We start from the raw sequence: 27,929 nt of genomic DNA, 5'->3' as shown, positions 1-27,929 counted from the left end.
GTTAACCCACTGTTCCTAGGCTGTTATTGAAAATAAGAATTTGTTCTTAACTGGCTTACCTAGTTAAATTAGCTCAGTTGTGGTGCATAGTTGGAACAAAATCCTGCAGTAGGTTCTGGCCTTTCTAGGGAGTTTTTCCTCCCTAGAAAGTTGCTGCGTAAGTCAATAAAACTTGATGGTAAGGCACAGTGGCATTCGACTGGAATTCTGCCACTTAGCATCCTTTTCATTGTCATCCAGAAGTGAACACAACAAATACTAAAATTGTTTGTGTATGAGAATGCTAAGCTCAAGTTCTCTCTCTTCTCTTCTTCTCAGCTAAAGTCAGTGATGGAGCCCAGCCAAAACAAGGCAAGTCATCCAGTTCATTTAAGACTGTATAAAGCAGAAGTAACTTCTTAAAGTTCCATTTGATGCTGTAGTTGAGTTTTTCCTTCTGTGTGATTCTGCAGAGGGGGTTATGCTAGTGTCCATCAAAACGGGATGACGGTACAGGGGAATGGAGGGTTGTATGAGACTTAAGCGCATAGTTTACCCCGTAACAGATCTGGAATCAGTGCTCTGGCAGTTACAGTACACCCAAATTGTATTTGTCCCGGATGATTCCTGTAACTGACTGATTCTTGTATGCTAAATACATAATACTGTGTTAAAAGTATAGAGGGTTCATCTAGAACAGGGGTGCCAAACTCATTCCATGAAGGGCTTAGTGTTTGCAGGTTTTAGTTTTTCCTTTCAATGAAGTTTTTTTTAAATAATTAGTACTCCCTTGTAATCAACAACAAGGGAGGAGTGAAAATCTGCAGGCACTCGGCCCTATGTGGAATGAGTTAGACACATGAAGTGGAAGTATTGTGTCATTCTCTTGGCTCGACTACAGTTGGGGAGAATGAGTGGACGATGGTGAAGTAGAAAGGGCTAAAGTTGGAAATGAACAGCAGTTGATGGTTGGAGTGTGATTCACAAGCAGGGATGTTTTTTGGGGGTGACCCGATGGTGAAGATCGAATTGGGTTAAGTGCAATCGGTCAGTGACCAGGAGCGGTATGATGTTGTTTTCGTGTTTGGTTAGTGTTTTTGGTTTTTGGTAATAAGTATGAATTTGTAAATGTAAAACATATTTTGTTTTTGGGGGTATTTTTTACTACCCTGTACAGTAGGTGGCGGCAACACACAATATGAGTGTATTCTGTTAATCAACGAAGAAAAAGAAAAAGAGTTGTCCTCATTGGTAGATAAAGCCAGCAGATCCATCAGTCCTAAAGATGAGTCAAAGCCTGCGGGTAAGAAACAATGACAACCCCTGAATTATGTCACTTAGCATCCTTTTCATTGTCATCCAGAAGTGAACAAATACTAATATGGTCTGTGTATGAGAATACTAAGCTCAACTTTTCTCTCTTCTCTCCACCTCAACTAAAGGCAGTGATGGAGTCCAGCCAGAACAAGGCAAGTCATCCAGTTCATTTAACACCCTATAAACAGAAGTAATTTCTTTAAAGATGCACTATACAGAAATCACTCCTCCATTTCCTGGTTGATACAATTCTAATAGTTGAATTTCAGTTTATGTGAAAAAACAAGCGGTCATTGTGTAGAGCAGTGGTTCCCAAACCTTTTAAAGTCCCTTACCCCTTCAAACATTCAATCTCCAGCTGAGTACCCCCTCTAGCACCAGGCTCAGCGCACTCTCAAATGTTGTTTTTTGTCATCATTGTAAGCCTGCCACACACACACACACACACACACACACACACTATATGATACATTTATTAAAACACAATAATGAGTGTGAGTTTGTCACAACCCGGCTCGTTGGAAGTGACAGAGCTCTTACCGGGTACAAATAATAATATAATAATCAATAATTTTGCTCTTTATTTAAGTGTTACATATGAAACCTTATTTGTTAATCACAAATGGTGAATAACTCCCCACAGGTTAGAGAAGGGTCTTCTTGAAAGGATGCACATAATTCTGCAATGTTGGGTTGTATTGGAGAGAGTCTCAGTCTTAAATCCTTTTCCACACACAGTCTGTGCCAGTATTTAGTTTTCATGCTTGTGAGGGACGAGAATCCACTCTCACATAGGTACGTGGTTGCAAAGGGCATCGGTGTCTTAACAACGCAATTTGCAATGGCAGGATACTCTGAGCGCAGCCCAATCCAATAAATCTGTCAGTGGTTTCTGATTAAATTAAATTTTCACAGAACCGCTTGTTGCAAATTCGATGAGGCTCTCTTGTTCCGATATCGGTAAGTGGACTGGAGGCAGGGCATTAAAGGGATAACGAACCCAGTTGTTTGTCATCTGTTTCGGTTAAGCTTGAGTTCATTTGCACACAAAAAAATCATACAATGATGGAAAGACCTGGGTGTTGTCCTTGTTAATGCAGACACAGAAGATCTTGCTCCAACTTCTTAATCATAGCCTCAATTTTGTCCCGCACATTGCATATAGTTGCAGAGAGTCCCTGTAATCCTAGATTCAGATCATTCAGGCGAGGAAAAAACATCACCCAGGTAGGTCAGTCATGTGAGAAACTCGTCATCATGCAATCGGTGAGACAAGTGAAAATTATGGTCAGTAAAGAACTTTAAGCTCGTCTCTCAAATGTAAAAAAACGTGTCAATACTTTGCCCCTTGATAACCAGCGCACTTCTGTATGTTGTAAAAGCGTTTTTTGGTCGCTGCCCATATCATTGCTTAGTGCAGAAAAAACACAAGAGTTCAGGGGCCTTGCTTTAACAAAGTTAACCATTTTCACTGTAGTGTCCAAAACGTCTTTCAAGCTGTCAGACATTCCCTTGGCAGCAAGAGCCTCTCGTGGATGCTGCAGTGTACCCAAGTGGCTTCGGGAGCAACTGCTTGCATGCGCGTTACCACTCCACTATTTCTCCCTGATGGCTTTTACATTTACATTTACATTTTAGTCATTTAGCAGACGCTCTTATCCAGAGCGACTTACAGTAGTGAATGCATACATTTCATACAATTTCATACATTTTTTTTTTTTTTCCTGTGAGGCTTTTGTGCCTGTGAGGCTGTGAGGCTTTTGTGCCATCAGTACAGATACCAACACATCTTGACCACCAAAGTCCATTTGATGTCACAAAGCTGTCCAGTACTTTAAAAATATCTTCTTCTGTTGTCCTGGTTTGCAGAAGAGGATGTCTTCCTTAAATGACCCCTCCCATAAACGTCAGACATATACCAGGAACTGTGCCAGGCCCGCCACGTCTGACTCATTTATAAACATAAAATAAATTCACCTTTATTTATCCAAGTAAATGAGAACTTTTTCTCAACTGGCCTACAACTGTGACCTGGCCAAGATAAAGCAAAGCAGTGCAATAAAAACAACACGGAGTTGCACATAAACAAATGTACAGTCAATAACACAATAGAAAAATCTATGTACAGTGTGTGCAAATGTAGAAGAGTAGGGAGGTAAGGCAATAAATAGGCCATAGAGGCAAAATTATTACAATTTAGCATTAACACTGGAGTGATAGATGTGCAAGTGGAGATACTGGGGTGCAAAAGAGCAAGATAAATAACAATATGGGGATGAGGTAGTTGGGTGTGCTATTTACAGATTGGCTGTGTACAAGTACAGTGAGCGGTAAGCTGCTGGAAGGAAAGGCTGCCAAAGTAAGTGTTGACTTTGGGGATGACCAGGGAAATATACCTGCTGGAGCGTGTGCTACGGGTGGGTGTTGCTATGCTGACCAGTGATCTGAGATAAGGCGGGGCTTTACCTAGCAGAGACTTATAGATGACCTGGAACCAGTGGGTTTGGCGACGAATATGTAACGAGGGCCAGTCAACGAGAGCATACAGGTCGCTGTGGTGGGTAGTATATGGGGCTTTGGTGACAAAATGGATGGCACTGTAATAGCCAATTCTAGATTTAATTTTGGATTGGATTGGAGATGCTTGATGTGAGTCTGGAAGGAGAGTTTACAGTCTAACCAGACACATAGGTATTTGTAGTTGTCCACATATTCTAAGTCAGAACCGTCCAGAGTAGTGATGCTAGTCGGGCAGGTGCGGGCAGCGATCGGTTGAAGAGCATGCATTTAGTTTTACTAGCATTTAAAAGGAGTTGGAGGCCACGGAAGGAGTGTTGTATGGCATTGAAGCTCGTTTGGAGGTTTGTTAAGTGTCCAAAGAAGGGCCAGATGTATACAGAATGGTGTTGTCTGCGTAGAGGTGGATCAGAGAGTCACCAGCAGCAAGAGCGACATCATTGATATATACAGAGAAAAGAGTCAGTACGAGAATATAACCCTGTGGCACCCCCATAGAGACTGCCAGAGGTCCGGAAAACAGGCCCTCCGATTTGACACACTGAACTCTATCTGAGAAATTGTTGGTGAACCAGGCGAGGCAGTCATTTGAGAAACCAAGGCTATTGAGTCTGCTGGGGTGATTGACAGAGTCTAAAGCCTTGGCCAGGTCGATGAATACGGCTGCACAGTACTGTCTTTTATCAATGGCGGTTATGATATCGTTTAGGACCTTGAGCGTGGCTGAGGTGCACCCAGACCAGCTATGAAACCAGATTGCATAGTGGAGAAGGTACAGTGGGATTCGAAATGGTCAGTGATTTCTTTGTTAACTTGGCTTTCGAAGATTATAGAAAGGCAGGGCAGGATGAATATAGGTCTATAACAGTTTGGGTCTAGAGTGTCTCCCCCTTTGAAGAAGCTTTCCAATTTTTAGGGATCTCAGACGATACGAAAGAGGTTGAACAGGCTAGTAATAGGGGTTGCAACAATTTTGGCGGATCATTTTAGAAAGAGGGTCCAGATTGTCTAGCCCAGCTGATTTGTAGGGATCCAGATTTTGCAGCTCTTTCAGAACATCAGCTGTCTGGATTTGGGTGAAGGAGAAGGGGCGGGGGGCTTGGGCAAGTTGCTGCAGGGGGTGCAGAGCTGTTGGCCGGGGTAGGGGTAGCCAGGTGGAAAGCATGGCCAGCCGTAGAAAAATGCTTATTAAAATTATCGATAATCCTAGATTTATCGGTGGTAACAGTGTTTCTTAGCCTCAGTGCAGTTGGTAGCTGGGAGGAGGCGCTCTTATTCTACATAGACTTTAGTGTCCCAAAACTGTTTGGAATTAGTGCTACAGGATGCAAATTTATGTTTGAAAAAGCTAGCCTTAACTTTCCTAACTGACTGTGTATGTTGGTTCCTGATTTCCCGGAAAATGTACATATCACGGGGGCTATTCGATGCTAATGCAGAACGCCACAGGATGTTTTTGTGCTGGTGAAGGGCAGTCAAGTCTGGGGTGAACCAAGGGCTATCTGTTCTTAGTTCTACATTTTTTTGGAATGGGGCATGCTTATTTAAGATGGTGAGGAAAGCGCTTTTAAAGAGCAACCAGGCATCCTCTACTGACGGGATGAGGTCAATATCCTTCCAGGATACTCGGCCCAGGTCGATTTGAAAGCCCTGCTCGCTGAAGTGTTTTAGGGAGCATTTGACAGTGATGAGGGGTGGTCGTTTGACCGCAGACCCATTACGGGAGCAGGCAACGAGGCAGTGATCGCTGAGATCCTGGTTGAAGACATCAGAGATGTATTTAGATTTTATTTTATTTGGATCTCTTTTAGTCCCCATTTGGACAATCTTCCAAGAGTCCGTAAACATTAAAATACTATATATAATACGAACACATTTTCACATACTATAACACACTATTACAAACATACATAATATACTAACATAATGACCCAATAAATACTCAATCAAAAAAAGATTGATTCTTCATCTACTATAGTCCCACAACATTTCTATGTATTATATTTAAATGGTTTTAAAATCATGTTTAAATGTATATATTGAAAGGTTTCTGGTTTGCTCAGTTAATTTATTCAATTTCTTTATTGCTCTAAATCGAAATGTTATTTGACCTATTTCTCTTTTTTGTCTGGATAACGCATAGATGGACAATCTATTCCTAGTATTTACGGGATGTCTATCTCTTACCAACTGAATACCGTTGTGAAGAGAATTTGGCCGTTTTTTAAATGATGTATATTATGAAATAAAATAAGCATGTTTTTTTTCAATTATTTTGTCGATTGATGACCAACCAAGAACATTGTGCATGACTGCAACAGAAGAACCATATCTCCACCTTAAAACAATCCTTGCTCCTTTGTTCTGTGCAATCTGCAGCCTCCTAACTTCACTTGATGATGCATTTCCCCAGACCACAGAACAGTAGTTCACCTGACTCTCAATTAATGCTTGTGTTATTTGCTTTCCTGGTAAATATTTAGCTATCCTTCTGATTATGCATGCTGTTCTAATATTTTTTTTTACATAGATTAGCTATTTGAGACGACCATGATAAACAGTTGTCTAGCTGCACTCCCAATAGTTTGGTTTCTGCCACTTCTTCAATTTGTACTCCTCCCATACTTAATTGTATCCCATGTTGTTTTGGCCTTTTCCTAGTGGGACTCACCAACATAACTTTGTTTTTCTTGGTGTTTAAAACAAGTTTGTTCCGGCAACCCCACTCCCAGATATTCTCCAAATCTCTTTGTAAAGCTTGCTGTGCCTGTTGAACCGATTGTCTTGCTGCATAAATTGTAGTATCATCTGCAAATATAGTAGCTTGAATTTCAGCTAAGGAGTAAGGAAGGTCGTTGGTATATATTAAATAAAGAAGTGGCCCAAGGCAGCTGCCCTGCGGTATTCCACAGTTTTTAAAACATGAGGGGAAGAAAATGAACCGTTGGTATAGGTGGACTGTTTCCTGTCAGTTAGATATGACTGTACCCAATTCAATGCTACCTCCTTAAAACCATAATGCATTAATTTTGTCAATTATTTCATGATCCACTAAATCAAATGCTGCACTGAAATTTAAAAATAGTACACCCACAAACTTGCCATTATCCATAGAGGGCAAGTTGGTCAGGAATATCTAAGAGGGTGTCCATGGTTATGGATTTAGGGTTGTACCTGGTAGGTTCCTTGATAATTTGTGTGAGATTGAGGGCATCTAGTTTAGATTGTAGGATGGCCGGGGTGTTAAGCATATCCCAGTTTAGGTCACCAAACAGTACGAACTCTGAAGATAGATGGGGGTCAATCAATTCACATATGGTGTCAAGGGCACAGCTGGGGGCTGAGGGGGGTCTATAACCAGCGACAACGGTGAGAGACTTGTTTCTGGAAAGTAGACTTGTTTCTTTAAAAGTAGAAGCTCAAATTATTTGAGCACAGACCTGGATAATATGACAGAACTCTGCAGGCTCTCTCTGCAGTAGATTGCAACTCCGCCCCCTTTGGCAGTTCTATCTTGTCAGAAAATGTTATAGTTGGGCATAGAAATTTTTGGTGGCCTTCCTAAGCCAGGATTCATAGACGGCTAGGACATCAGGGTTGGCGGAGTGTGCTAAAGCAGTGAATAAAACAAACTTAGGGAGGAGGCTTCTAATGTTAACATGCATGAGACCCAGGCTTTTACGGTTACAGAAGTCAACCGTAGGATGGTAGGACGTGAGTACAGTGGAGGCCTGGGGAATGGGAGTGATGCTGGGGGCTGCAGGGCCTGGATTAACCTCTACATCACAGGAGGAGTAGGATAAGGGTACAGCTAAAGGCTATAAGAACTGGTCGTCTAGTGCATTCGGAACAGAGAGTAAAAGGAACAGATTTCTGGGTGTGGAAGAATAGATTCAAGGCATAATGTACAGAGAAGAGTATGGTAGGGTGTGAGTACAGTGGAGGTAAACCTAGGCATTGAGTGACGATGAGAGGTTTTGTCTCTAGGGGCACCAGTTAAGCCAGGTGAGGTCACCGCATGTGTGTGGGGTGGAACAAAAGGGCTAGCTAAGGCATAATGGGTAGGGCTGGGGGCTCTACAGTGAAATAAGACAATAATGAACCAAAACAGCAATAGACGAGGCATATTGACATTAGGGAGAGGCATGTGTAGCCGAGTGATCATAGGGTCCAATGAGTAGCAATAGATGAGTCAGGGAGCCAATTCAGTAGTCGCAACTACGCTAGGCGAGCTGGAGACACGGTGATTCAGACAGCTAGTGGCACGGGGCTAGCAGATGGGCCTCCGGCGACGTCGCAACGGAAGAGCCTGTTGAAACCACCTCGGACGATTATGTCGGCAGACCAGTAGTGATGGATCTTAGACTTGGGAATGAAAGATCTATAACTCACGTTTCTATGTGAATTTGTTTGAGGTGCCCAAAAAGTTACATATTGTAGATTTAAGCAGTGTGTTTTTGATGTAGTAGGAGAGAGGCTGTAATTGATGTTGTCCTTCTGTGTGTGTTTCTGCAGAGGTTACTGTTCCCCTAATGGCATCACCAGGAATTCCGGCGGGAATGACTGCGGCTGCGGACAAGACGGAGGCGGACAAGACGACGCTTGGGGCGGACGCGGCGACGCTGGGGGTGGAGAAGGCGGCGGACAAGATGGCGGACAAGACGACTACGCCGACCACGGCGGTCAATACGACGACGACGCCGGGGGTGGACAATACGACGCCGCCGCCAGACAAGACGATGCCGGCGGACAAGGCGGACAAGACAGTGGCGAACAAGATGACGCCAGCGACGCCGGGGGCCGACAAGACGACGCCGGGGGTGGACAAGGCAATGCCCGGGGCGGACAGGGCGATGCTGGGGGTGGACAAGGTGGTGGACAAGACGGCGGACAAGAAGGCGGCGGACAAGATGACTACGCCGACCGCGGCGGTCAATACGACGACGCCGGGGGTGGACAATACGACGCCGCCGCCGGACAAGACGATGCCGGCGGTCAAGACAGTGGCGGACAAGATGACGCCGGCAACGCCGGGGGCGGACAAGACGACGCCGGGGGTGGACAAGGCAATGCCCGGGGCAGACAGGGCGACGCTGGGGGTGGACAAGGTGGTGGACATGACGGCGGACAAGAAGGCGGCGGACAAGAAGGCGGAGGACAAGACGGCGGACAAGACTACGCCGGGGGCGGACAAGACGACGGGGACGGACAAGACTACGGGGGCAGACAGGATGGCAATGGCGGCGCCGACCGCGGACAAGACGATGCCGGTGGACAAGGCGGACAAGGCGGACAAGTCAGCGGCGGACAAGATGACGCCGGGGGCGGACAGGGCGACGCCGGGGGCGGACAGGGCGACGCCGGGGGCGGACAGGGCGGGGGCGGACAGGGCGACGCCGGGGGCGGACAGGGCGGCGGACAAGAAGAAGAAGACGGCGGACAAGAAGAAGAAGACGGCGGACAAGAAGAAGACGGCGGACAAGACGGCGACGACGGGGGCGGACAAGACAACGCTGCGGGCAGACAAGGCGATGCTTGGGGCGGCGGCCAAGACGGCGGCGGACAAGACGACAACGACGCCGATGGCAGCAGACAAGACAGCGGCGGCGGCGACGATTCCGGAGGCGGCGACGATTCCGGCGGATGGCAGCGATCGACCAGGGGCCGACTTGAACACAGCTGATAAAGGAGAAGGAAATGGAGGTGCAGGAATTTCACTAACTCTTCTCCCAAGGCACCTGACCTCAGGAAACATTTCAAAGGGAGAGTAAAACATTGAATTATTAGTGTATTCAAACCACTAATAACATTACCATTCACATACTGAAAACAATCATGAAATTGGAAGTTATCAATTGTGAGCATGTTCACAGTTCTATCGCAATTGCCGATCAGCTGTTTTTAGAATGCATTAGATGTAGGTACCAATCCGTCAGATTAGGCTACAAAAACAAAACAAACACTGGCTTTTGTTGACAAGCATATATTCATATATGCCTGCGGGCATACACAACCTGTAGTATTTACTGTCTACGCTAGGTAAGACCTGGACGGACCACCCCCTGTATTTTGGTTAGCGCACCAGGTGGTGCTAAGTTAGGTAAGTAGTGGGTAGGCAGGTAAGGTAGGAGAGGGGGCTTTGACTTTTACTTTCTTTGCTTTGGTTCCGTTCAGCCCCTTTTCCCCAAAATTACCGTGTGAAGGAAGCAATAAATTCCATAGCAGTCAAACGAGTAAATCGACATCCATTGATTTGGAAATAGATCTGGCGAGTTTAATAAAAGCGGATTATCTTTTCTCTTGCGATTTATTGTAATTCCTTTATTACATCACATTTGCTCTGCAATGATTATTATTTAGATGGATAACCTAATTTGGCTTTTTACGTCGTTCCAAGTCTCGTCGATATTCCAGCTTAATTCGCTCTAACTTTATAGAAAAAGGGTTTATTCGATAAATATGGCAACTCCTCTCTTGCTGCGAAAAAGAGAGTGAAAAATAAAAATACAAATTTTCAGGCCTTATGGTCCCAGCACACCAAGACAGTCGTGAAGAGGGCAGACAAAACCTATTCCCCCTCAGGAGACTGAAAATATTTGGCATGGGTCCCCAGGTCCTCAAAAGGTTTTTCAGCTGCACCATCGAGAGCATCCTGACTGGTTGCTTCACTGCTTGGCATGGCAACTGCTCGGCCTCCGACCGCAAGGCACTACAGAGGGTAGTGCGAACGGCCCAGTACATCACTGGGGCAAAGCTTCCTGCCATCCAGGATCTCTATACCAGGCGGTGTCAGAGGAAGGCCATAAAAATGGTCAGAGACTCCAGCCACCCTAGTCATTGACTGTTCTCTCTGCTACTGCACAGCAAGCATTACCAGAGAGCCAAGTCTACATTTACATCTTACATTTTAGTAGACGCTCTTATCCAGAGCAACTTACAGTAGTGAATACATGTCATATATATATATTTTTTTCCCGTACTGGTCCCCCGTGGGAATCAAACCCACAACCCTGGCGTTGAAAACACCATGCTCTACCAACTGAGCCACACAGGACCTGGGTCCAAGAGGCTTCTAAACAGCTTCTACCCCCAAGCCATAAGACTCCTGAACACCTAGTCAAATGGCACACCCAGACTATTTCCAGTGCCCCCCACCCCCTCTTTACAACACTGCTACTCTCAGTTGTCATCTATGCATAGTCACTTTAATAACTCAGACCTACATGTACATATTACCTCAACTAACCGGTGACCCTGCACATTGACTCTGTATTGGTACCCCCCTGTATATAGTCTCGCTATTGTTATTTTACTGCTGCTCTTTAATCTCATATTCATATTTTTTTGAAACTGCACTGTTAGTTAGGGGCTCGTAAGTAAGCATTTCACTGTAGCTACCTGTTGTATTTGGCCCATGTGACAAATAAAATGTGATTTAATTGATTATGAGCAGTTTTTTTAATGTGTTACCAGGATGGAGAAAATCCCATAAGCGTTTATAGTTTTATTGTTTAGAGGTAAGTCAAGTCCGATACCTTTAACAAAAGTGGATATATGCCAATCTTTTTCTGAGAATATTTCCCAGACCTTTTTAGACAGTCATACAATGCAAAACGTTATCTTCACAGAATCCATATATAACGTTATAAATCTTAGCTACTCACATCAACCAATCCATGTGTGTTTTCAACGACTCTCAGCTGCTACAAAGTTTCAGCTTTGCAACCATACTTCCCCAGAACCCAAATACTTTTGGTTTGCCGGACGCTGCCCGGCGGGTCATGGAAATACAGCGCCACACGAGTCCTCAACACCCTATTTAGCCTCTCAGAAACGATAGACTTGCCGCTAATTCCCATACATGTAAAATAACATCCTGTGATATTACTAGTAGTCCCAGACTATGATGGGCCGCGGAGGACAGAACCCCAAGATAATGTTATATATTGAAACTTATTATCCAAATTTCAATCAGTTTATTATGCACATTTCAGATTAACACTTATGTCCACACTCACACAGCTCTGATATCACATTTACACAGTACTATCCCCAAACACACTTAATCAATATTTTTTTAACCTGTAGGAATATTTTCTTCTTTCAATAAGAGAAAGGGGAAAAAAATAATACCTATACATATATATATATATTTTTGTTGTTATTTTTAATTTTTATTACACGTTCATCTACTTCTCACTAGGTTATACCATGTCACTGCATATAACACCTATTCTCCATATCCCTAGGGTTCATAAGAGACCTTTTTCTCTTTTCCAAACCTACTCCACATCCCTCACAGATTTTTTTTAAGACATTGAACACCCTTTTCACCTAACTGCCCACTTCCTTCCTATGTAAAATAAGAGACAATTCTCTTCTCACCCTACCCCACAACCTAGGATTTTTTTAAGGGTAACATTTCTTTCAAGAAAAAGTATTGAACTATCTGCCTGACATTTTTTACTTACCCCCTCAACATTTTTGCCTAAACTGCCCCTCAACATTATCAATGTTCAATTTGTACTATCCAAGTATTAATTCTGTGCACTTTCAAGTTTATTTGTTGAAAGAAATCAGCATCACCCTTAATTCTATCTGTTCAAAATGATGTATCCATTCCGCTGACGCTCCCAGCCAGGCGGGGATCCGTTCTGTCATATTCGTCGTAATGATGGGACCAAACTGCAGCGGGAACGTGAAACATCTTGTTGAATTTATTAAAGAAATGAACACTGAACAAAAGAATGACGAAAAACAGTTCTGTAAGGTGCTCTGACTATACATGGAACAACTACCCACAAAACCCATGGAAAAAACACCCCTACTAAATAGCACCTTCAATTAGAGGCAACGAGGAACAGCTGCCTCCAATTGAAGGTCAACCAATAAACTAAACATAGAAATAGAAGACCTAGAAAGAACATAGTATATTTCTAACATAGAACATTAACCAAAAACCCCGAAACACATAAAACAAACACCCCCCTGCCACGCCCTGACCAAACTACAATAACAAATAACCCCCTTTACTGGTCAGGACGTGACAGTGTGTATGAGACTTAAGCAGATAGTTTACCCGGTAACCGAGTGCTCTGGCTGTTTAGTGAACTCCAACCATATTTGTCTTGATGATTTGATTCCTTGACTCACCGCTGCTGAATTTTTGCCACCACAGCAAAAACGGTATTTTTATATATATATATAAACTCAGAAAAAAAAAATGTCCTCTCACTGTCAACTGCGTTTATTTTCAGCAAACTTAACATGTGTAAATATTTGTATGACCATAACAAGATTCATCAACTGAGACATAAACTGAACAAGACATGTGACTAACAGAGATGGAATAATGTGTCCCTGAACAAAGGGGGGGGAGGGGTTAAAAGTAACAGTAGTATTTGGTGTGGCTACCAGCTGCATTAAGTACTGCAGTGCATCTCCTCCTCATGGACTGCACCATATTTCCAGTTCTTGCTGTAAGATGTTACCCCACTCTTCCACCAAGGCACCTGCAAGTTCCCGGACATTCCTGTGAGGAATGGGCCTAGCCCTCACCCTCCGATCCAACAGATCCCAGCCGTGCTCAACAGGATTGAGATTCGGGCTCTTCGCTGGCCATGGCAGAACACTGACATTCCAGTCATGCAGGAAATCACGCACAGAACGAGCAGTATGGCTGGTGGCAGTGTCATGCTGGAGGGTCATGTAAGAATGAGCCTGCAGGAAGGGTACCACATGAGGGAGGAGGATGTCTTCCCTGTAACACACAGTGTTGAGATTGTCTGCAATGACAACAACCGCAGTTCGATGATGGTGTGACACACAGCCCCAGACCATGACGGACCCTCCACCTCCAAATCGATCCTGCTCCAGAGTACAGGCCTCAGTGTAATGCTCATTCCTTCGACACTAAACGCGAATCCAACCATCACCCCTGGTGAGACAAACGGTGACTCGTCAGTGAAGAGCACTTTTTGCCAGTCCTGTCTGGTCCAGCGACGGTGGGTTTGTGCCCATAGGCAACGTTGTTGCCGGTGATGTCTGGTGAGGACCTGCCTTACAACAGGCCTACAAGCCCTCAGTCCAACCTCTCTCAGCCTATTACGGACAGTCTGAGCACTGATGGAGGGATTGTGCGTTCCTGGTGTAACTTGGGCAGTTGTTGTTGCCATCCTGTACCTGTCCCGCAGGTGTGATGTTTGGATGTACCGATCCTGTGCAGGTGTTGTTACACGTGGTCTGCCACTGCGAGGACAATCAGTGCATAATTTAACTAACAAATGAACAAAACAAAAAACACGAACCCCGCACATACAGGCAACTGAAACAGAAACTATGACGCCTGGGGAATCCTGTCTCCCTGTAGCGCCGTCTTAGGCTTCTCACATTACGAACATTGCAATTTATTGCCCTGGCCACATCTGTAGTCCTCATGCCTCCTTGCAGCATGCCTAAGGCACGTTCACGCAGATGAGCAGGGGACCCTGGGCATCTTTCTTTTGGTGTTTTTCAGAGTCAGCAGAAAGGCCTCTTTAGTGTCCTAAGTTTTCATAATTGTGACCTTAATTGCCTACTGTCTGTAAGCTGTTAGCGTCTTAACGACCGTTCCACAGGTGCATGTTCCTTAATTGTTTATGGTTCATTGAACAAGCATGGGAAACAGTGTTTAAACCCTTTACAATGAAGATCTATAAAGTTATTTGAATGGAGGTGTGTTTGAAACTTAAGCGGATAGTTTACCCACTTAGAGTGCTCTGGCAGATACAGTACACTCAAACCATATTTGTCCCAGATGATTCATATAAATGCTAAATGCATTATGCTGTGTTGTATTACAAGTATAGAGGGATCATCTGTAGAACAGGGGTGTCAAACTCATTCCATTGAGGGCTTAGTGTCTGCAGGTTCTTGTTTTTTCCTTTCAATGAAGACATAGACAACCAAGTGAGGGGAGTTCTTTACTAATTAGTGACCTTAATTCATCAATCATGTACAAGGGAGGAGTGAGAACCTACAGACACTCGTCACTCTGTGGAATGAGTTTGTCACGTGATCTAGAGGGTTACTTGTCACGTCCTGACCAGTAAAAGGGGTTATTTGTTATTGTAGTTTGGTCAAGGCATGGCAGGGGGTGTTTGTTTTGTGTGTTTCGGTGTTTTTGGTTTATGTTCTGTTATCTATTTCTATGTGTTTATCTAGTTTTCTATTTCTATGTTGGGTTTTTGGCAATGGCCTCCAATTAGAGACAGCTGGTTGTCGTTGTCTCTAATTGGAGGCCATATTTAGTGGGGTTTGTTTTCACTTGTGATTTGTGGGTGGTGGTTTCCAGTATAGTCTATGCACCTTACTGGACTGTTTTCGTCGTCAGTTTATTTTGTTTAAGTGTTTTCTTTAATAAAGAAAGAAGATGAGCACTTTACCTGCTGCGTTTTGGTCCAATCCTTACGACGCCTATGACATTACTAGAAATTATATAATTTAGAACTAGTTTGTAGCCAGAATAGGAAAAACTAGGAAATCCCTCGGCTGTTTGATTGTTGTAGCTTATCAGGGCTGTTGTGTTTTCTTGCCAGAAGCCACCCCGTTGATGAAGTAGAAGGACCACCAGTAAAGAATCCAGTGTTTTCAGGATGGTAAGTCTGAGGAAGACACCAACCACATTTATTAACAAAGCATTTGGCCTGTGGATTTCCGGCGACGATGTGGCGAGGAGCAGCAGCTAACTAAAGAGGCTGTATAGCTCCAACTATAGTTTAACTAATTATTCAACACCTAGTTACACATTTCGTTAACTAATTGTCCAAGATATCGGTTACATGGTTACATGAAAAGCAGACACGTTTGACCTGCAGCTGCTAGCAAGGAAAATGGTGGAGAGGAACAGTCTGATGACCCAGTTCTAAAGGAGATTCGTAAAATGGACAAAAATCCGGAAGAAAAGATTGGGAATGTGGGCGACGATTTGCACCATCCCATTCTCTGGGCTCTGTCTGCAATCATAACCAGTAGTGTATACCAGGAATAATGAAACAGAATAATAATAGATGTTTGGTGAATCTATTAATTATGTATGACCTCTGGAGTGTTTGCCACTCAAAATATATTTTTAAATAATATTTTGACAGAGGTTACATGTAGGCTAAGCTTATTACCACACTTTACAATAACTATATTGCAGTGGTCTTAGGTAGGCTATTCCCTCCATCGTGACACTGCTGCCCAGTTGAAGAGCTTGTGATCTCCATGCAGCACCACTCGCCTTCGGAAAAGCACCTCTCAGCCTCAGAAGATGCCCTTCTGGAGGCATGCAGCCATAGAGTCATTATACCCTAATGTAGGCCTATTTGCCTACTAGCCAAATAAAGTGCAGAGCATGCATGATGCATGCAACTCATCATTCCAATATTTGAATAGCTGCAATAGGAACTAAATCAAAGAGAATAGAACAGTCTTATTCATTTGCTTATTGAAATCCATGTGTGCATTCAAAAAGATCTAAATTCTCCAAAGTTCTTTAGCCTGTCACTTCAATAATTCAAGGTTTAATAAAATAAATAGGCCTTCAACTTCTAGACATTGCAATTTAGGCTATCATTTTGGGTACTGGTACACAATTTGGCTACTGGTCTTAGAACACTTTGTGTTTTACAACTGTTTTTATTATAGTCCTCCCCTTAAAAAGAGACCCTAGCTCACAGGCCTATAAATACATTTTAATCAAAATAGTTGAAGAAGCACATGCAGTGGCTAATAGGGAAAACATATCTAGCAAAAATAATAGGTTAGAGTGCGCAGCTGAACACTATGCTGGAAAAACACCAGGTTTGTTATTTTTGATAAAAACAAAACCGCGATTAATTAAATACGAATACCAAACTTGTTTTTGCGTGGATTCCGTGACACGGTTAGCTTTTAACAGCTAGAAAACACCGCTAACCAAACAACAGTGCTAGGTGGCTGTACTACAGACACCGGTCATTGTCTTGGGAAAGACGCACTGTTAAAAACTTTTGAAAAACAACTGGTTGCAGTAAATAGCCAACTTGGATACTAAGGAGATCCTGAGGGAAATCGATGAGTACCAACAGCTTTACGCTATGGAGGAACAACATAGTCCATCATGGAAAGATCCGACTACCTCACAAAAGAACTCTAACCCGACAAAAAAAGAAAAACAGATTAATCTACAGACACGGACGATTTACTTACCCGTGAAGTAGAGGTCTGTCGCTGTGCCCTTGAGCAGGGCGTTGATCCTGGATGCTTCTGTGTGTCGCTTTGAATGGGAGTCTGTTGGTTGACTGGTGTGGTGCAGTTGTTGAGCGTCTTCACTGCAAGTATATTGTATGTTTTGGATATTCAATTTAAAAAATATATTTAAAAAAACTATAAGCTTCAGATAGTCTTGACCATTTGGGAAACCTTGGCTATTTCGCTCAGGACAGATTATAACAAAGACTTAATCAATATTTTGGTTTGTATCATTTACTGATATGGAGATAGCCTCTGCGTGAAGGGGTTGCGCAATGCTAAATTTTGCTATTAAAACAGTCAAATGCCTAATTGTAGGCCTACAGTCTGTGCTCCCAAATACTTGAAAAACGGTGATTCATTTGGGTACATGATCACCACAGTAGCCCCACGCAGATATATCAATAAATTATTAAATGATATGGTCATTAAATAACACACAACTGCATGGCATATTTAGATAGTGGAAATAGCCTAAATCATATTTAGTTTCTATTTTGCAGCTCGGGCGTTTATTCTAGACAAGGCACTTCTGTGTCTTATTAGTATCATTCTCACACAAGTCATTTGCTGAAGGCCCAAGCTTATACTATGCCATCTACTGGTATAACGTCTTATCGAATGCCAGAAATGAAACCGGAAGCCACAAAGCAACTCTAACGTCTGGGCTAGAGGTGCTTGATTGACTAGCTAACTTCAGCTAGCTACTTTCGGTTCATGTCCTTTGCAGATGCCACATTCCTTTTAAAAGTTTGTAAATATGAAAAAGATCTGTAACCGAGTAAAGGGAGAAGTAAAGTAACAATTCATTCATAGTCGTAACAGGGTTTGTATGTTTACAGAGTTTAACGATTATTTTTCAAGTTTATGATCCTAACAATTTACAAATTGATTTTCTTACGATCCTAACGATTTATAAGTTCAGCCTTTTGGCAGATATCTGTCTCCATACATGTAAGCTATAAACATACATATATTTTCACAATGAATACTTGTCTCTCCAACACATCTTTATAGTTGTTGGTTAGCTATCTAGCAAATTTTAGTAATATTAGCATAGACATAACCTGACTCAGAACACCTCAAAAACAAGACATGGTATCAAGAACGAGCGAAACGAGCCACTTATGATTCCCCACATGGCAGTTTCTTGTCATTCTTCCTAGCAATCTGGCCATCCAGAATCTCAATAAAAGTTTAATAAAAAAATACAATGCAAAATAAAATAAAGCAAGTTCACATTTTCCCAGTTTTTTCATTGAATCTAGTTAAGGAGGAAAATTATGCCTTAGCAGCCTGAATGAAGGATGCTTTATGTACGAGTGTAAGGGCTGTCGCGGAGGATGTGTTCATCTTCAGGAATTTATTAAAGAAAGAACACGTTAGACAAAAACAAGAAACCGACAGCCAAACTGTCCTGTCAGGTGCAAACACTAAACAGAAACAATTACCCACAAAACCCGAAGGAAAAACATGCTCCTTATGTGTGACTCCCAATCAGCAACAACGAGCTTCAGCTGTGCCTGATTGGGAGCCACACACACGGCCCAAAACAAAGAAATACAAAAACATAGAAAAAGGAACATAGAACGCCCACCCAATGTAACACCCTGGCCTAACCAAAATAAAGAACAAAAACCCCTCTCTCTGGCCAGGGCGTTACAACGAGCCAGTATACGGGACAAGATAGTGAAGATCTAGCACCCATGCACAATCGGATGCCTAGGCTAATCAGACAGTAGAGGGGAAATGAAGGTTTTAGTTATTTTTATTTGCTCTGAGTGCCTTTCATACTTCCACATAGTCAACATCCAACTATGGCAATCAACATGTAAAATATTATTTTTCCATTACAATTTGTATCACTAAATCTTTTGTAGTATTATATTGACATAATTATTTTGTACTACAACACAGTGATTTTAATCTGCATGCAAATATCATTTTGTGCAATTGTACATCCCTCTGTTTTATATTAATCGTCATATGTATGTGCTTTGTATACTGTATTGTTCTTGTTTTGCTGACCCGATGCGGACATTGAACTGTTTGCACAAATTCCATATGGGGACGTCATGACTGTATTTATGTATGTAAGAAATATTTTACCTTGAAACGTAAAAACTGTTTCTGTATTTGCATGTTTCCATTGTCCCCCTAATAGCTGGTGTTGTGATTGGTGTCTTGACTTCTGTTCTATTGTTTATTCTTCCATGTGTAGTGGCCTGTCCCATCTGCTGGAAGTGTTCCAAACGTAAGCCAATATCTTTACTGTGAATATTACCATACATTTTTCATTATTTGAGTCTCCTCCTTGAAGTTTGATGGAAATATATTTTACATATCAACAATTGTATCTCTAGCTATCTCAGGATCAAATAATTATTCCAGGTCAACAACATATTCAGATTTTGAAAGTAAGAAAGGGAAAGTGTGCTCCATATGCTCCAACATCCCTGGTTCTCTAGGTATGATATGTTGAATGATATCCAGAGCAGGACAAAGAACTGCATGCTGATTGGCTGAAAGCTGTGGTATATCAGATCATAGACCACGGGTAAGACAAAACTTGTATTTTTACTGCTCTAATTATGTTGGTAACCAGTTTATAATAGCAATAAGTCACCTCTGGGGTTTTTGGTATATTGTCAATATACCACGGCTAAGGACTGTATCCAGGCACTTTGTGTTGTGTTGTGCAAAGAACAGCCCTTAGTCAAGGCACACCAACATTCAAAAGTTTGGGGTCACTCGGATGCTGGCCTTCAAGGCAGAGTTGCAAAGAAAAGCCATATCTCAGACTGGCCAAGAAAAAGAAACGATTAAGATGGGAAAAAGAACACAGACACTGAACAGAGGAACTCTGCCTAGAAGGCCAGCATCCCCTTCACTGTTGGCCAGTCGCCGCTTCACTGTTGACATTGAGACTGGTGTTTTGCTGGTACGATTTAATGAAGCTGCCAGTTGAGGACTTGTGAGGTGTCTGTTTCTCAAACTAGACACTCTAATGTACTTGTCCCCTTGCTCAGTTGTGCACCGGGGCCTCCCACTCCTCTTTCTATTCTGGTTAGAGCCAGTTTGCGCTGTTCTGTGAAGGGAGTAGTACATAGCGTTGTACGAGATCTTCAGTTTGTTGGCAATTTCTCGCATGGAATAGCCTTCATTTCTCAGAACAAGAATAGACTGATGAGTTTCAGAAGAAAGTTCTTTGTTTCTGGCCATTTGAGCCTGTTATCGAACCCACAAATGCTGATACTCAACTTGTCTAAAGAAGGCCAGTTTTATTGCTAATTTAATCAGAACAACAGTTTTCAGCTGTGCTAACATAATGGCAAAAGGGTTTTCTAATGATCAATTAGCCTTTTAAAATGATAAACTTGGATTAGCTAACACAACGTGCCATTGGAACACATATTTCTGATAAATTTGATGTTATTTTAATGGACAAAAAAATAGCTTTTCTTTCAAAAACAAGGACATTTCTAAGTGACCCCAAACTTTTGAACGGTAGTGTATATTGGCCATATATGACACCCCCTCGGGCATTATTGTTAAGTTTAACCAGATTACCCACACCAGCAAGGCTGTGATAACCAGAGAGAGTGAGGAAGAGACTATAATTGTTATAAACTTTGAATAATGTGAATTATAATGAAATGTTGATCCATGCAACAAAAATGTATGATATTTTGAGGACAATATTTCATTGTGTGAATGTTTTTGTGTGCGTGTCTCATACAGTAGAACTATAGGTCAATGGCTATAAGCTGGTGAATCAAAAGCCCTCAGACTCAGTGGACAGGAGGAACATTAAATGAACTATAGTTATTAAGTTACCTTAGAATATTACAGTATTGCCAACCTTTGTTGCATTATAGTACAGTGATCCTATCAATTCTAAATTGTACATGTAATCCTGTGCATTGTAGCCAATTATACACACAGGGAGGTGCCAAAGACCAGCTATTGGCACGACTACAGCAAGGAATATAGAAAAACATGTTATTAAAGTTATTTAAAACAACGGGTGGTTGTTAGAGCCTCTCCTGCCCATGATATATGAGACAACATGCACATGGCCACGTTCATATAAAGTGGCATCGTTTACGTCGTTACCTAGCAACACACTACCACTACTACTTTTAAAACTACAAGTCTTAGCACCTGTAAGTCATCATGGATGATTTATTTTAATGTTACTTTTGATTTGTTTTATCCACTAACGTTTGAAGAATGATGTCAGCAAGAAGAGGAGGAGGATATGAAAGAAATGAAACAAGAAGAAGAGCAAGTGGACCAGCAACCTGAGCCTGGCGTTAACGTTAGACATGCAGAAATCAGTAGCGCTGCTATAGACGACAAAGAAAAAGAGAGAAATTAAAAAGCTACATCAAGACAAACCAATTGGGCAGTGAAGTGCTTTCTGGAATGTCTGTCAGAAAAGTGGATAAACATCGATCTGGCAAGTGTTTCAAAACAGGAGATGGGTAATATTCTCCTGTGTTTCTACGCCACCGCAAGGACTGCTAAAGGAGACCGATATGGAATCAACTGCTTTGCTGGACTTTGAGCAGGCCTACATCACCACTTAAATTAGCCTCCACTGAGCCGGTCTTGGTACCTGATGAGAGATACTGAGTTCCTAAATGCAAACAATGTCTTTGCTGGTATCATAAAACAGCTGAGAAGGGAGGTCAGGGACAGAACCAACCACCACCCAGCTATAACAGACTCACAGGAGGACCTAAAAATCCTCTGCGAGTCCGAAGCCTTGAGCCCCGCCACCCTAGAGGATTACTGAATAAGGTGTCGTTTGATTTGCATTTGCACTTTGGCCAAAGAGGCAACGAAGGAAATCGCAAACTGAAGGCAGACTCATTCGTAATAAATGAGGACAAAAATGGATCAAAAAATCCAATGGAAAGAGACGGAGATACTCGTCGCGGCTGTTTATGAAAACCTAGGGAACGAGCTCTGCCCGGTGACATCGCTAGAAAAAGACCTCTTTAAATTACCAGAACATGCCCCAGCCTTTTATCTACACCCCAGACAAAAGCTCTCCAATGATGACAACGTCTGGTATACCATGGACCCAATGGGACTCACCACACTTTCATCAATGCTGCCTCGTCTGTGCAAGGAAAACATTTTGTTCAAATAGCTAGGCTGCTATACAGTATATGAATATAATAAATGTCATTATTCATCTCTCTCTCTCTCTCTCTCTCTCTCTCTCTCTCTCTCTCTCTCTCTCTCTCTCTCTCTCTCTCTCTCTCTCTCTCTCTCTCTCTCTCTCTCTCTCTCTCTCTCTCTCGGAGGCTGGCACATCCGGTAGGTATACCGGATTTCAGTCTAGTGAGACCAAGTGTTTGGACGCACTGATCCATGATCGACGCTCCTTCACTGCTGTCCTGTCCTAGAAAAATCCCTTGATGGATTGTCCTAGGAATACATTTGGTATTGTTAGCCCTTTTCTATTACTTTTGCTCACGAATGTATTTTCTTTTGTTGACATAAAAAGTTATTCAGAATACCAGTGGTGGAAAAAGTACATCATTGTCATACTTGAGTAAAAATAAAGATACATTAGTAGAAAATTGCACAAGTAAAAGTGAAAGTCACCCAGTAAAATACTACTTAAGTAAAAGTCTAAAAGTATTTGGTTTTAAATATACTTAAGTATCAAAAGTAAAAGTATTTCATTTCACATTCCTTATATTAAGGAAGCATTTGTGTTTGGCCAGGGGCACACTTCAACACTCAGACATCATTTACAAAGGAAGCATGTGTGTTTATTGAGCCAGATCAGAGGTAGTAGGGATGACCAGGGATGTTCTCTTGATGTGTTTGAATTGGACCATTTTCCTGTCTGCTAAGCATTCAAAATGTAACAAGTACTTTTGGGTGTCAGGGAAAATGTATGGTGTAATTTTTACTTTATTTTCTTTAGGAATGTAGTGGAGTAAAAGTAAAAGTTGTCAAAATATTAATAGTAAAGTACAGATACCCCCCAAAATGACTTAAGTAGTACATTAAAGTAGTTTTACTTAAGTACTTTATACCACTGGAAAATACTACAACTGAATTTAGACTAATTACTAGCCTAGCTAGAGTTTACCCACCATCTATTCCCCACACCTTCTGTTTCCCCGCCCTAAAATATTTTGGGTTTCAGTTACTGCATTTTGTGCCAGGTGTTGCTTTTGGGGCCTTTGTGCACTGTCTGGGACAGAACCGGTAGCCAGGACGACTACCATCCAGCAGCTCTCCTATGCATGTCTGGAGGCCAGAGGGATAATGAGTGTGAGTGGGCACAGAGCTGAAAGCTCTCTTAGGAGATATTGGAAGCCGTCCACGGAAAATAGGAGGAAATGGAGTAACATCCTAATAGCTGCGTGCGACGACAAGGCAGTTGTTCCTGAGAAATGGCGCCCGGCTGCGCTTGAGACCCCGGCGTTAGACACCTACTTCACTAATTTCACAATGAATGGACATTTAATGTGTATCACAAATAAATAGCTGTCGATGCTGTGACCATCCCCCCCAAAATGTCAGTATGGTTTCTATTCTGATCTGCTGTATCAATGTCTTTTCTACAATGTTTCAGCACTGTTTTCAGTACCATGGACAGCGCCCCTAGAAACCAAGGTTCTGGAACTATCAACCAGCACTTGGGTAGTTTTTCTTTACATGGCAGTCAATACGACAACAACTAACGACCAGAGAACGCCTGAAATGTCACTTGACAACCAGTGTTAGGAAAGTAGCATCGTGTTTTGTCAGAAAATTGATAGTTTGGTAAATAATCTTGATTTTTAATGCTGGTAACCCGTTGTATAAAAGCAATAATACATTCGAGGCCATGTGTTATGAAATTGTTATCATGGCTGTGGTGTGGTCATAGCCAAGAGGCGAAGCTTCTCGTGTATTATTGCTTAAATAGCATATAAACATAATGCAATGTGTTGGTATACAGTGTGGTTGTATTGCAGCTATTAAACATTATTTACAAGTCAAATGGAACGTTGATTTATTTTCCACGAAGAGGTCATGAAGAGGGAGGAACTAAACCACATTTTACTTTCACTTTCACAGTCTCGGGAAATGAAGATCAGAAGTAGGTTAGATGAACCACACAGTGTTTTAGCCCATCTAATTTGAATGTACTGTTATTTATTATCTTTACAAACAAACAGTCTAGCAGATATGTCCAAACTAAAGCTCATCAGATTGTGTTTCTGGCTTTGTCTGGCGTGGATGGTAGTCTCCGGAGGTAAGTTGAACCGACTGGCAGGGACGAACGTAGCGTTTTGGCCTACCTACTAATTTTTAGGCTACTTGTTTGCTATTGTGTGCTAATTGTATAGCCTAGCCTACAACATCACATCCTAATCTTTGATTATCATGAACAATAGGTAAAGCGAGATAATGTCCTTTATGAACACTATGTGCGCTGCAACTTCAAGTTAGAAGCGCAGCCGCCGAGAGGGATTCATATCACTGAAAAAATAACTTGTAACGACATTATGGATGGACAATAGTCTAAACACGGTCTTGATATAGATTTTCAACATGGAAAGTCAGAATGGTTTTAAACAACGTCTATATGGGTTTCGATTAGAAATAAGGACCACAACCTTCTTGTTCAGTGACGATTTTGTAAATTTGGGGGGGGGGGGGGGGGGGGGGGGGGGGGGTGCATGACAGCAAAGCCACTACACAACACAACACTAAACGGCCTACATAAAGCTGTCCCAACAGCAGTCCCAAAATCTTACCACTACTACACCTGGCTATCAGCAGAGCCTTGTCTGGCAGTGAAACAGTTCATTCAGCCTCATTTACAGCCTTTAAAAAAACATCGCTGATATGGCTGACTTGTTTAAAAAAATGTGGTTTCTAATGACAATTGAGATGTATAAACTATGGCATAAGGCGACAACAAGCGGATAAAAGGCAATCCGTAATTTGAATAAGACTTTAATGAGCAAGCTAGGATGGAGTAGTCAATATAACTATTTGTTTAGCACTTTTGAAATGTACAGCAGACAGAATTCAGAACATAAACCGTTCTTACAGTGTTCTCCCTGTACACCAAGTCAGAACCGTAGGATAAATAAAGGGGGCATATAAAAAGACAATGAAAGCTCTTACAATATTCGATGATTACATTTCTCTAAGACAGGTTATAGGCTACACGTGCACCACCAAGTCAGAACAGTAGGTGAAATTAAGAGGGGTAAATAGACCAAATTATTAGGGTGAGGCACATGGGCTACTAACATCTTACTACACAACATACACTTAGTATTACTTTCTTAGCTACGGTATACATACACCACCATTCAATAGTTTGGGGTCACTTAGAAATGTCCTTGTTTTCCATGAAAACATACATGAAATGAGTTGCAAAATAAATAGGAAATATAGACAAGACGTTGACAAGGTTATAAATAATGATTTTTAATTGAAATAATAATTGTGTCCTTCAGACTTTGCTTTTGTCAAAGAATCCTCCATTTGCAGCAATTACAGCCTTGCAGACCTTTGGCATTCTAGTTGTGAATTTGCTGAGGTAATCTGAAGAGATTTCACCCCATGCTTCCTGAAGCACCTCCCACAAGTTAGATTGGCTTGATGGGCACTTCTTACGTACCATACAGTCAAGCTGCTCCCACAACAGCTCAATAGGGTTGAGATCCGGTGACTGTGCTGGCCACTCCAATATAGACAGAATACCAGCTGACTGCTTCTTCCCTAAATAGTTATTGCATAGTTTGGAGCTGTGCTTTGGGATCATTGTTCTGTTGTAGGAGGAAATTGGCTCCAGTTAAGCGCAGTCAACAGGGTATGGCATGGCGTTGCAAAATGCAGTGATAGCCTTCCTTCTTCAAGACCCCTTTTACCTTGTACAAACCTCCCAATTTACCACCATCAAAGATCTGAACACCTCAAACTTAGATTTGTCTGTCCATAATACAATTTTTCCCAATCTTCCTCTGTCCAGTGTCTCTGTTCTTTTGCCCATCTTAATCTCTTATTTTTATTGGCCAGTCTGAGATATGGCTTTTATTTTGCAACTCTGCCTTGAAGGCCAGCATCCCGAGCATCCCGAGCTTGAGCTTGGCAAAAATCATGCTTCATTGATATCATGGCCAATGTTGAATGTTTTTCATTTGAAATTTGGAAAAGAGCCCCTTAATCCCAGATTTGGGACCACACATCCACTCCACTGAAGAGCAGGCTAGTGATTGATTTGCAATGCTTGCAGTTAGCCACTGTCACTGATTCCTTCCAAACCACCCATTGTTGAATTTGTGATTTACAACTTGTTGTGTAATGTTTATGTCCAATGGCCGATGAGCACCGATACATTTTATCTATAATTTCTCTTCATTATTTATCTTCATATGACAAGGATTAAAAAGGATTTGCCAGTAGATTGTCGACTTGATTCATAATGATGACTCATAGCTAAGATTTTGAAAGTATGATGTTGACATGATCAGTCCAATCAAAACTACTGCACATATAATGATATTTTATGTCATTTTATCTGTGGTCAATGACCTTGAGTCTTCTTTGATGGGCACTTCTAATGTAACTTTATGGCAGCACCCAAGGGGCATGCATTTTCTAGCTCTACCCTTAGACTTGGCGGTGATGTAGTGTCCCCATGAGTGACAGAACACTGAGCCAATCACGGTGCAACTCTCCATATTTTCTACTGGCTTTCCCCACCACCACAGAAAGCACTGAGCTAGGCTGAAACACCTGCATTTTGGAGCTACCTTACTCAAGAAAACAAAAAAAGAGACCATATTTGTATGCGGCTTTATTAAATCAATTATATATATATATTTTATTATTTGTTTTTACATTGTTTGCAAACTGATATGTGACACGTATTAATGCCAAAATAACATTTTAATTTTGCTAAAAAGGTGGGCTCAAAACCCCCACCTACCCTGAATGACGGGTCACAACTGTTCTTATTCCGTTTAGCTACACAGAGCCTACTTCAGGAAGTTAGCGAATTTTGAGTCCTCGCCAAACCAAGGCGCAAGCCTACAGAAGGGTCTGCATGTTTACATTTACATTTACGTCATTTAGCAGACGCTCTTATCCAGAGCGACTTACAAATTGGTGCATTCACCTGTTCATGGCAGCGCCGGCGTTATGGGCCTTAGAGGGACTGGACCGCCCTACCGTACCTACTTACCCATCGAAATAAAATATTGAAATATTGATCATTTATTTGACCTAAACTCACGGAGACAGAAAGACCCATCAATCTCAGCTAAAGCATCAGAGCGAGGGAAACATCGCCTCTCTGTCTCAGCTTGTATAGGCCATGTATCTGATGCTGTCTGGACAAAAAGAGTATGGCACCAGAACGAATCAGTTGGATGGGCATTTGATTTCTATAGGCGGACCGTTTTTTCCATGGGACTTTTGTGCACGCCCTCGCGCATGCACGAATTTCGTTAATGGGTGTTATAATCAAGACCTTAATCAGCTCGAGAGTTTAAAGTTTGGAGAAGCTTACAATTTATACTACAATTTCTACGTATCTACGTGCCGGTTGTGATTATTTTATGTGCACATTTTCATGTAACAGTTTAATTTCAATAATAATATTTTCGTTTCGCTAAATTATAGTTACGTGGTTAATCATACACATCTGAATTAAAATTATACAACTATACAAGTTAAAATTCAACTAAATGCAAGAGCACCAGCCTTTGCCATATGGACACATTGATTCATTGATCCACTAGCAGCTAAAGAAATTAGCGCATGGAACTCAGAGATAGTCTATAGACCAATGCAGTAGTAGGTCTATAACTTCCATCATCAAC

General features: G+C 42.1%; 1 protein-coding gene across 5 annotated transcripts in view; it reads left to right on the top strand.

Annotated features, from left to right (window-relative positions):
* Window positions 1–27,929, top strand: part of LOC115179321 (uncharacterized) — a 94,707-nt gene that overhangs the window by 13,434 nt on the left and 53,344 nt on the right. Inside the window, exon 1 of one of the 5 annotated variants that reach the window (XM_029740732.1) lies at window positions 24,310–24,340. The exons of the other annotated variants lie outside the window; for them this stretch is intronic. Coding sequence (XP_029596592.1) covers window positions 24,325–24,340 — 16 coding nt within the window. The 5' untranslated portion in view covers window positions 24,310–24,324. Of the gene's footprint in view, window positions 1–24,309; window positions 24,341–27,929 lie in introns of those variants that run through there. 5 annotated transcript variants of the gene reach the window in all.

This window comes from Salmo trutta, chromosome 39, assembly GCF_901001165.1.
Source record: "Salmo trutta chromosome 39, fSalTru1.1, whole genome shotgun sequence".
Taxonomy (NCBI): Eukaryota; Metazoa; Chordata; class Actinopteri; order Salmoniformes; family Salmonidae; genus Salmo; species Salmo trutta.
This window is presented reverse-complemented; position numbering and strand designations above follow the sequence as displayed.